This window comes from Micrasema longulum, unplaced genomic scaffold (assembly GCF_059751315.1).
Source record: "Micrasema longulum isolate JH-2025_06_02 unplaced genomic scaffold, ASM5975131v1 h1tg000682l, whole genome shotgun sequence".
NCBI classification, from domain to species: Eukaryota; Metazoa; Arthropoda; class Insecta; order Trichoptera; family Brachycentridae; genus Micrasema; species Micrasema longulum.
In genome coordinates this window covers 556056-567887 of record NW_028277878.1, presented here as the reverse complement: position 1 = coordinate 567887, position 11832 = coordinate 556056, and the positions used below count along the sequence as shown (strand labels likewise).

Here is an 11832-nt window from a genome sequence, read left to right as displayed (position 1 = left end):
CAGAGAGTGAAACGCCTTTATATATGTCATTTTATTCTTTTGTAGATGTGATACTTTATATCACAAAAGAAGCCGTATCTTCGGATGACCGTTGGTCAAACCTGAGAATTTGAGAGCTCTTGCCCCCAACCTAAAAGCCCAATATTTTTAACGACTTGTACATGAGATATGATTTGGCTGGTGGTGATGACGAAAACTGATACCTGCCATTAAGTACCCAAACTCCTCAAAGATTCAGGCTAGGAGGGCGATAATTAATTTATGGGGACCCGTCAAAATAGATCAACACAGGTTGCAGTGACGTCAAGAGCTTGTTTGACACTGACCTCCACCTTTAAAATTATGAATAAAATGCAGTTTTAAAGAACAGAAAAAACCTTAGAAGTGTATCACGATAGACATATGTGACGTTTTGTCCTCTGCATTTGTTGATAGGGAAATAGTCTAATAGTAGAAGTAGTATATTATACAGAACTTACCCTCTCTCCTTTAGGTCCTTTCACTCCCGTGTCACCCCTCTCTCCTTTGTGCCCAGTAAAGCCTCTTTCTCCCAAGGGTCCTGCGTTTCCGGGTAGCCCAGGTTCGCCTTTTGGCCCGGAGTACCCGGGCGGCCCATCCCGGTACCGAACCCAGTCCCGAAGACTGACTCCTAGAAATTCATAATATTGTTTAATCCAACTTACACAACACTATAAGTTTCAGAAGACCATCACAATAGATTAACACGGGACGCAGAGACTTCGGGAGATAATTTAGCACTGATTTCTATGACTTAGTACAAAATAGAAGAAAAAATAACATTGATAGAAAATGTCAACTTAATGGCAAAAAAACATATTTTTTTTCATCGTAAACCAAAGAGTCATTAAATCAACTATTTAAAAAAAAAAGACATCAGTTAAAACAGGAAAATATTCGTGTGTACATATTACTTTAAAATTCATAAATATATGTTATGAATATATATAAATTGATTATAATTAATGGATGTACAAATAAATCAACAAAGAAGAACTTTATTATTTATTAAAGTTATGTTGATACATTAATACATTCAAATGACAATAAAAAAACAAGTACTTAAGCAAATTATAAAACATAATTTTTTTAATAATGTTTTAAATTAATGTGATTTGCCAACAAGAAAAATATTATAAAAGAATTTCATCAAAAATGTTATAAAATATTTTCTTACTTATTTACCAACAAGTTAATGATAAAATGTTTGTTTTCATTTAGATTATGTTCTGGTCGTATTCTGTACAACTGTTAAAACAAAGGAATAGTAAAAAAGACATTCCACAAATAACGTTATTTATTATGGAACGTTATTTCAATAATGTTTGAATTTAATTAAATATGTTGATATTATGAAGAAATATTATTTTGACGTTTGTAACGGATAATGGTATTTTATTTTTACCTTAAATCAAATTCTGCTTGCGGGTTTCATAAAAATTGTTTACGACATTAGATTGGAGAAAAAGCGTAGGAGCTCTTCTTATTAAATTAAACTAGCTCAAAACATTTGAACCAAAAATCATTTCACACAATGAAACCACTGCCCGCCATTGCATTAACGATTATGAACAGACATTTAATTTCTGCTATCAGGCATGGCATTCGGGATTTAGCTGAGAAATTATTAATTAAAAAATCTAATTTTGATTAGATTTACCCGGAGAAATAAATTTAATGTCTCTGAAGACTATTTCATCTGTCGTGATTAAACAGATTAAATAAAGAAGATTTCTGAAATCACTTAGACGACTAAAACGTTTTTGTGACATCTTCACTTTCTACGGAGCATTCTTTTTAAATCGTTTCCGAGAAACGGAAGCGACTAAAATCTCAAATTGAGTAAGAATAGGCGACAAAAAAAACCAGTTGCTTTATTGGGAAAAAGTTTTATTTAGTCATTTTGTTTCTAGGAAACTTTAATAAAACAAGTTGAAACGGAAAAAAACAAAACAACAATAAAATATTAAGGTAATTTTTTTAGCTGATTGGGTGTTATACTACTCTCGTAACCAAGAAATATTTTCCGGTCATTATTACCATCGCATTTGAAAATTAAACATAAACAATATAAAAGTAACTTCATTTTGAAAACTGCACAAATTGTTTACTTGAAATTCATTTCAATGTGAGTTGTGAAAATTTATATCCGAAAATAATAGAGAGAGAAATATTATGGCAAAGGAAAATTCATCCCCTAAATAAGAGCATTTTAATCCCGAGCGGGGAACGTAAATAGTACATAGTCAAAAGTGTTTACATCGAGTCCGCCCTCGATTGGCCACGTAAATGTATTTATTTACAGAAATTAGTCTATGAGACTGTTATTTCAATCATTTTCATAGGGACAAACTTATATTTAATCGAAAATTAATTTTGTACAACTTCTAATAAAAGAAATATCGAAGATAAACATTAAATGCCAGTGGAATTATTATTATTTTATTTGATTTTGTCCGTCAGAAAAAAAAAATATAATGCACATTGTGAATCGATTGATTTTATGTTATTAATTTAACATCATAAAGCAATCAAATGCAAACCATAAAAAAAACTCATTAAAATTGTTTTTGGATTAAGCGCAAATTTAAGTCAACAGTTTCAAACGGTGGCGGGCCAGTCATGGGTCAGTCAGCAAGTGTCGGCTCGTTATTTTTGATTTGATCTAAAACAAAACGTTTTATAATATGTAGTAATCGAGTAAAGGTTTTTTCCGTTATCAATCTCGTAAAGGACAATTGATGGGAGTGTTAGCGAGCAATTATTAATTGAAACGAAATAATAGTCTCTTTCAGGCAATGGGAGGCTGGCGCTTGACAGCTGAAAGTTGAACCTATTGCCGACCCTGGCGAGGCGCCCAGAACGGATTGCCACGATCGTAATTAAATTCCCGATGAATTGCTTTTGTGTTACCCGGATCGAAACAGCTTCTCTGATTGACACTTTTCACAGCCATATTGGTAGTCTAGGATATTGGTTTCCAATTGGAACCGTTCTCGGGGAAAACGCTTGTTTTTAATCGCGTATTTTTTTTGCTCATCTAGTTATCGTACAAAAAGTCTATACCTGTCTATGCACTACATATCACCGGCAATATTGTTAATTTATTTTGAAATACACAATATTGTTAGGTTTGTTTTTCTGAAGTAAGATGTATTTTAAATAATGTTTAAAGGTGCCCATAGGTTTAAAGGTAAATAAATATATTATGTATGGTAAAGTTTAAAAATGAAATCTGGATAATACCATATGCATTTTGTTGATGCAACAGTATAATACAATTTCGAAACATTTGATTGAATTACTTTGTTGATTTGTTTGTTTAGCAGGAGAATAATATTTGAACATTCCTTTTACTTGAAATATTATACCGCAAATAACAAAGATATAATGAATAAACAGAAATTAAATACTTATTTTTTGTGAATAATAAAATAGGAATTATAGAAATGAGGTTGTATGATTTTTCGTTCTGGAAAAGAGATATTTAAAAGTCTTTTTCAAAGCATCGAAGTGAATGTTTTATAAGATAAAATGGGATATTAAAATATTTAGAATAATCATTTATTAATAATCATTAATATCTTAAGACGGTCAGAAATAAAATTGGTATGTTTTTTATGTACATAAATAGATTAAATAACGAATCATATACTCGTACACTCTTGAAAAAATCATCTTTTCTAGTTTCATTAAATTTTTTTGAAATAGTTACAATTTACTTTGACTTAAAAATTATCATTAAATAAAATAGTTACCTGAAAATTTAATAAACATGCACAACACAATAATATGTACACACGATAAAATAGTATGATATATTAAAAATAACAAAAAAACATGGAGGTATTATGCTTACAGCATTATCAATTGACATTGGTTTGATTATTTTTATACTTACGAAATTTTGTGCCACTGCCAGAAATGGAGACTGTTTTTAATGTAAAATATACTGAAGTGTTTATCTATTATTTATAAACACCCAATTTGAGTTAACAAAACCTCCATTTCGACGTGGAATTGTGCTTACTAACCTTAAATATTCCTCTAGGTTTCCAACTTGGCTATAGAAACACGATGGCGTGAAAATGAGAAAAGTAATGTGAATATTCAAATTGTTAAAAAAAAACAAAGGCTTTTTCGTGTGATTTACCAATCACATTCAATTAACACAGTCATTGCAGTGTCGAAATCAAAGACAAGTTAATAAAAAAGCTTTAAATCTAGAGACAGATCTATAAGCGCTTTTCTATCGTCAAGTAATGTCGCGCTGTCAAAATCAGACGTGCCATCTACACGAAAATTGATATATTGTATTATAAGACTCTCAGAATCCGAACAAGGCGCAAAACCAATTGATAAAATTCAACGTAAGATGCTTGATTTTCTGATTGATGATAGCGTTCTTAAAAAGAGCCTCACAAATGTGGTGGAAATTCACGGATTGTTAGCGATCTAAGGGAAAAAACTGGTTAAAATAATAAACGAAAAAAAGGCTTCTCTGCAGTTTATTCAAATTGTTAAGAACTTGACTACTTTAAAGAACTGTGTTTGTATTTGACGCGAATATAAGTTATATAGTTAAATGCTTAAGCTGAGTTTTCTGAAAGCCACTTTACCGCTTCTTGAAATTAAATGTTATGTGGGTAGGAGAAAAAAAAACGAGTATAAAGACTTAAAATATACTATATGTACTTAAAAAATCACCCCAGTTATTATATTTGTCGTATTTTGAGGAATTTTTTTATGGCATTTGAGATTAGAAAAAAAATATTTTGCCAAAAAATTCTTGTAAAATCTCTTTGAGTATCACATACATTTCTTTATATAAAATAGAAAACTGCTAATAATTCGTATTTAAAGTGATTGTAATAGGATTACTATTATATAAAAATGTAAATTATCACAGATACAATATTTAAATATCAATAATGTAAAAATTTGTAAATGAATTATCAGTTAGAGCCCTTCTCTTAATATGAAATTTAATTTATCAGCGGACGTGACGCTTGGAGTATAAACACAAACTAGTAAATGTTTAAAAAAATAGATTTTCCAGTACTATGATGCATTACTGTACCAAAAATATGTATTTGTCATCAAACAATATTTAAAAAAGAGCGTTGAATATATAAATGATACGTTAGCTCAAATTGTGGTTGATGAATAAAATGACTAAAGATCTTTAAGGTGAAATATGTTATATTATATTTAATACATATTCATTAAACATAACTTTTATTTGAAGACAATTTTTTCGTAAATGTATTCGATTTTTTTTGATACTAGAATATACATTTGAGAACATATAAAAAAATTGTACGTAGTTAGTTTAGCTTAAGCTGAAATTCACTTTGTCAGTATTAAGAGTTCACTAATTATTACTGGCCGACAATAATTTGAATAGACTCACAATTCAATGGCAAAGAGTTGACGAATTGGAAAAAGCAATCTTAATATATATGGGTAACGTATATATTAATTTGTACTGGTAGGTTATTCATTTTTAAGCTTTGAGAGTTTTATTTTATTCAACGACCAAGTACTTACCTCAACAATAAAATCATTCAAAGACTATTTCAAAAGAATATCCGGTTTGAAGTTATTTTGTTTTCACATTCAATAAAATGGCAGAATTCACCGATCCAAGGAAAAAGCTTGGTATTCCATCAATTTGAAGAATATTTTGCGTGTCATAGTTCATTCATTTTTCTTTTCGCTCGATTGTGAGTCTAGAGTTGAAGTATTTAGCTGGACTTCGATATCTTATTAATGAAAACAACTTAGGTTAGCATTAGCCACATACAGTGTGCAAGAAACGTAATGTAATTAATCAGTTTACCTGAAACTTTATAAAGATTGATTCTGTAATTATTTAACCACTGTAATAGGTCTGATTGACATACCTCGTGAATTTTTGAGGGAGAAAATCCTTCTCCACCCGCAGTTGTTAGAATCCTGGGGACTTTCTGTCAGTCAAGCTTTTTAAAAAAAATCATCATCATCATGCCCTTTTCGCACCTTATCTTTCATTGGTACACCAATCGCAGCGTATCTTGATCAATTTTGCTACATGAAAGTAAAGTGATCAGTCTTACGCTTCAGGTACCAGTCCAAGGACTATGAAATATTCTAGTGTGAAAACACTCTTTTGAATAAATATTTCAGATCAACCATGTCGGGAATCGAACCCGAGACCTCTTGCATGGTAGAGAAACGCTCTGACCATTACACTACGAGGTCGCAAACAAAAAATATTTTTTTTGGCAAAGTGATACAAATTTTAATCTAGGGCAGAAAAAAAGCGTGCAATCAATAAATCTACACGATTTCTCTACCCAGTCTCCACCAATGTTTCTAGTCTCTTTTAATGCCCCTAGTCTAGTCTCTAGTTATAAACTACGTTTTATTTTTTGTGAATTGTATTAGTGATAAAAGTGAGAACATCTTTACCGACCTTAATTAGCTAATCGTGACACCCCCTCGCGGAGTAAAAAACAAAACGTCGCGCCGTCAGCTTCCGCGTACCGCTCATCCCGGGAAGCGTTGCCATCCGTCCAGCTAAAGCCGGACAGTGTTAGGCTTTTTGACCTCTTGTCCGGTCAAATTTGACTGCGTCTGGCCCATTTTTGTAAGACCTTTTTTTTCTTACTTCCATCGCTCCTTTCTGCCGTGAGTGGCGCGGGCGTGGTGCGACTCGAGACAAGCAAAGGAAAATATATTGAAAATACCGGTTAAAGCTTAGTTAGAAAAATACGTTTTCATCTTTTTTTTTAGTACCAAATTCTTATTATTTAGGGTTTGGTCCCGGGTCCCAAATGTTCAGCTTTTTTAGCGGCTAGGTCCGGCTTTCTGACCTTCAGAGATAACCACGTTTTTCCCGGGTACGACTATATGGTAGCCCGTGTTTAAGCTTTCTGTTATGTGAGCGGCAAAAAATTAATAATAATTTAGAATACTTTTTTACTCACTAAATTCAATCCTGTGTTTAGACGGAAAACTGTTAAAAGAGTATGTACAATCTGTTATGTGACGATAAATGATCTCAGATCTGAAAAAACTTGACCGTTATTGCGTAAAACAAAATGACTATATTACTCGTGTTTAAGTAATTAACTTGCAACAAACGGTTAGCGTTCACACATACTATGTGCTTACGCAAAATAAAGTAATTCTTATTCTTTATTATTCTTATAAACTGATAAAGTATTAAACAACGTTTTATTAAAACAACCATCATACCAAAGTGATGTAAGAAATTGATACTCAAAATTGTCATTCTCTATCACAACTACCGCGTTAGTTACGTACTCTATCCACATAAGTCGATATCGTTCGTAATTGAATTCTCATAAGTATTCTTACAACTTCTTCCGAAGTAAATTACGACATTATTTGGTTGCCGTAATACAAACACCAAGTTACATACATGAACGTTCACGAAAATCACCGTCATCATACATCTAACCTCACAAATTATTACCGGACCGGCTTCAAGCAGCTTATTCTTAATTGGAAGGATACCATGAGTGCACCCCAGCATTTCTTTATTTAAATAGTAACATTATTGGCAGTATTGAGTTTTCTTTTCGTAAGACAAAATAACAGTCAGATTCATCAAAGTAAACAAAACTTCTTTAGGTATGGAAATCTATATAAGTCAAAAAATATTTGTTTAAATGTAATATAAAAGGTTATTCCATTCATACTGAGTTGTGAAAAAAAGTAAGTACTTATATCATGTTTTCCGCTGTTTTTAGCTTAAGTTATTTTATTACTTTTTAAAATCAGTTATATGACCACAATTTACTTTCACTCAAAGTCAAACTTGAAATACTCGAGCTATGAATCATATTTTCTCATATAGTAAATTACATTTCATTATGAAACAGGTAATCACCTATTCATTCATTTGTACCCGTGGGAGAATTTATTGATTATTTTTTTATTTAACACTGTAAAAAGAGTCGGATACACCCATTACAACCAACCTGAGACCATAGGGCACATTGAGTTATTATCCGACTGAAACCTAGGACAGGTGGACATACGGAAGTAGTTGTAATTTTATGTAGTGGACCCGTATGCACATACCACCACTTACACATCTCTCCTTATACATGGAAAAAAGTAGTTATACACCATTTATACTAATTTTGCCTAAATTGAAAACTTAAAAAAAAAAAATTAACTCCAGAAAAAACTTTAATGGCGGCCCTCTTGATGTAATGTCTAAAACACACACAGGGGTTTCGTGTTCGTGAGATCACAATTATGAAACGTTTTATTAAGCCCTTAATTTACCAGAGCGTATATATTTTTTTAAGCCTTTAATTTTTTGTGACCTAATTTACCACTGAGGTAAGGTCGCATGACCTTTTATACTAAAAAAAATTTTGCTTCTGCGAAACAATATGAAAATTTATTAAGATTGATTTTGAAGGTACTTTTTACTATTCATTTATGAAATATTTTGTTCAAAGATCTTTTCAATTGACTCAAAAACTCGCAGAGGTAATTCAACTCTTTGAAAAAACTGGTATTAGTTAAAATATAGTTCCTACACCAAATCTTTCAGGCTTAGCATAATAAAATGTAAAAAAAAAAAAAAAAACATGTTTTATATTTTACACAACTAAACAATAAATATTTTATTATTAAAATGTTATTTGCGATATTTAAAAACGAATTTACAAAATATTTTTAATGCAATATTTAAAACACCTTATTTAAAATCTAAGAAATATAATATCAAGTAGATCTAAAATAATGTCAACAATATTTTGAGTTCGTCCAAATTTTTGTAGACAAGGACTGGATTCAACTCCCCGGAGGGCTGTTTATATTAACATATTACCTTCTCTTAAATGTTCTCCATCTCTGTTATAATATGCTAAAATAAGGTCACTAAAAAAGTTAGCCAGCAATTTAAATAATCAAGATTTTCATTATTCTAATTAGTTTTCAGTGAGAAAAGTACGGTGTACTTAACGCCCTTTATGCAAATTTCAAAGCAGGTTGCGTCCAAAATAAGATCAGAAAATAACTCTGCTTGAACACTTATTACAAAATAAATAAGAAGGTCACTTTTTTAGGTAGGTTAACTATTTCTTGGACGTAGAATAAAAAAAAAGTTCCCTCCTTATTTTATTATGAATGAGATATTCGACTCAGTGCCGAAATCTTTGTCTTGCACGTAAAGCATTAATAAAAATTAGAAATCAACTTATTTACATATTTTTTGTTGGCTGAGACGGGGTTTTTGTCAATGAATTGTTTACAGGACTGGTAAAATTGGTGAAATAAATCTCGGCTTTGAAATTAAAAACGTGTTCAGTGAAATTTTAAAAGAAGCTCAATAACTTATAAATTTCTTTAACATTAATTTAAATTCTTTAAAGCATTTTAAAGAAGATAAATATTTTTTCATTTTCGATACTAAAACAGGTCTTGTAATATCAGATTTTTTGCGGATGATGTATTTCACCCTTGAAAAACAATTTATCATTTTAAGGGCGTTGTTTGTATTGACGGTCTCTTCAATACCACTTCGTTTCCCTAACAGATATAAAGTGAACGCCATACTAAGAAATATATATGATGTTTTTTTTTTTTAATTTTTCCATTTTAAATAATCCAAACCAATGTTAACGGCATGATACAATTTTAAACATAAATTTTGCTTTTTTATCTTCTTTGTTAAACTATAAATTCAACACTGATTTTTATTAAAATGTTATGGTTAAACATATAAATTAGAGCAGCTGGATTTTCATCAATGATTTGAATTGAAAACTTAAAAAAAATATCGGTTTTAAAGTAGAAACTCTACATTTTTAAGATTTTGAACAAGGTATTACGTTTGAAAAACAATGATTTGATTATGACTATAAAAAATAAAGATTAATCGATCAAATTTCAAGGTACAGGAAAATTAATTATTTTTAGACGTTTTCATTTACTAAGGAGTGTATAGTGTAAAGAAGTTAAATAAGTTTATTACTAGTTAGAGCAATAAGTTTAGACTGGTTACTTAAGCGTTAAATAAAAATTTAAAAATTAAATAGTTGCTTCGATTTTGTCAAAATGAACAAAATGTGTCGCAAGAATAAAAGATAAAACAACACAATTTTTTCACCTAACTTTTTTGGTTCAACTGGCCTTAAATTCAACATGGATTATGATTGCAGTATCGAACATTATAAAACATGCAAAAAAAAAAGTTATTAGCACATTAATAAGAGTTGATTTCGTTGATGGATTGTTTGAATGAAAATTAAATATAATTTTTTTAAAACTGTCAATAGCTGTAAACATCACTTAAATTAGTAGACGTACCCATGTATAGAAATAAAACAATATGAGTTAAATTTTGAACTTAGTTTTAGTGCGCAGTATTAAATAAAATTTGTACTATCAGACCGTAAAAAATGCTTATTAGAAGTGATAAATAAAAGAAAATAAAGTTATAAAATAATTTAAAAAAAAAACAGTTTTCAAATCCTTAATCTAAATTCGTTGAATAAAGATATAAAAAGGAAACTGATTATCATAATGACATTTTTTTAGGTCCTTTCAATTTCCGAATTTTATTTTTGTAAAATGCACTTAATCAATTTAAATGTAAATGACAACTTATAAAGTGATATTTGTGAATGGGTCCAATTTCCATTCAGTCCATTGGGAGAAACATTTATCAGTTTTAAGGTCCCATGATTCCGGACAAAGTGAATTCTTTGAAAGGCTCTTTTTATTTAAATTTCTAGCACGTGATAACAGCCGACTCTTGACACATCCAAGTAGATTTATTTAAGCCAGTATAACTGGTAAGACCTCGAGTGGATTACCGTTTAACAGTTTAATTTTATAAAAGAAAACTGCCGTTTTTTTCAATCAAATTAACATATTATGTGGACAGACATCTAAATGAACCCTTTAAATTGTATAAAAGTTAATAAAAAACAACTTCTCTTTAACCACTTATTATTTTAATTTTTTTTACCGACCGGTTTCAAAGCTATTCAAGTTTTTTTTATCAAAGTATACTTAACTAACGAATTTGATCATATTTCATTTTATGTTAAATTTAATGTTAACTAAATATTACATATAAAACTTATAAATAAACCCACCTAAACAATGGGGGTGAATTATGTGAAAAATATCATTTTTCCTAAACAATTATCTTATTCCCTACCATCAAACATTAAACCTGCATTCTAAACAATTAATTATATAGTAACATTGTTAAAAAATACAAAGACAAAGTCTCTAATTACAATTAATCTGGCATACACTAATAAAATTGTCTTTTTTCTATCAAGGTTCTATTCCTGAAATGGTTGACGTAAAATATTTAACAAAAAAGTTTGACTGTCTCGACCTGTATTCACGTATGATAAAACGGTATTTTTTTGGAAATGGTTTCTGAAAACAAATAAATAAAAAATAAAAATATGTGTTCATTGATATATTTTAAAGTGCACCAAAAGCGCAAGACTGATCATCTTACCTTCATGTAACAAAAATAATCAAGATACGGTGCGATTGGGGTACCAATGCAGTACTCCATGCCCGATGAGAGTAAAGAATTATAATGTTTATATAAAATAAATTGAGGATGTCTTGAACAAACTTATTTTTAACTCGGTATTTAAGCCGAAATTTCGTGCTGCGAGACAGAAAAAAAAATGTTTTTGATGTTCTTTTATTTTCACGACCTTTCAGATACTTGAGTTATCTTTTTCTGAATAAGTTACATAAATTAGGAATAAATAATAATGAGTAAACACACGGCACGACAACCCAGAAAAT

At 30.1% G+C, this 11832-nt stretch overlaps 1 protein-coding gene across 1 annotated transcript in view; it reads right to left on the bottom strand.

Moving 5' to 3' along the window:
- Nucleotides 1-484: 484 nt before the first annotated feature.
- LOC148279673 (uncharacterized) overlaps nt 485-11832 on the bottom strand; it is a gene marked incomplete at its 5' end in the record, with an annotated part of 532408 nt that continues 521060 nt past the window's right edge. Inside the window, one exon of the mRNA XM_088229586.1 lies at nt 485-649. Within this exon, the coding sequence (XP_088085712.1) occupies nt 500-649 (150 nt within the window). The remainder of the gene's footprint in view (nt 650-11832) is intronic.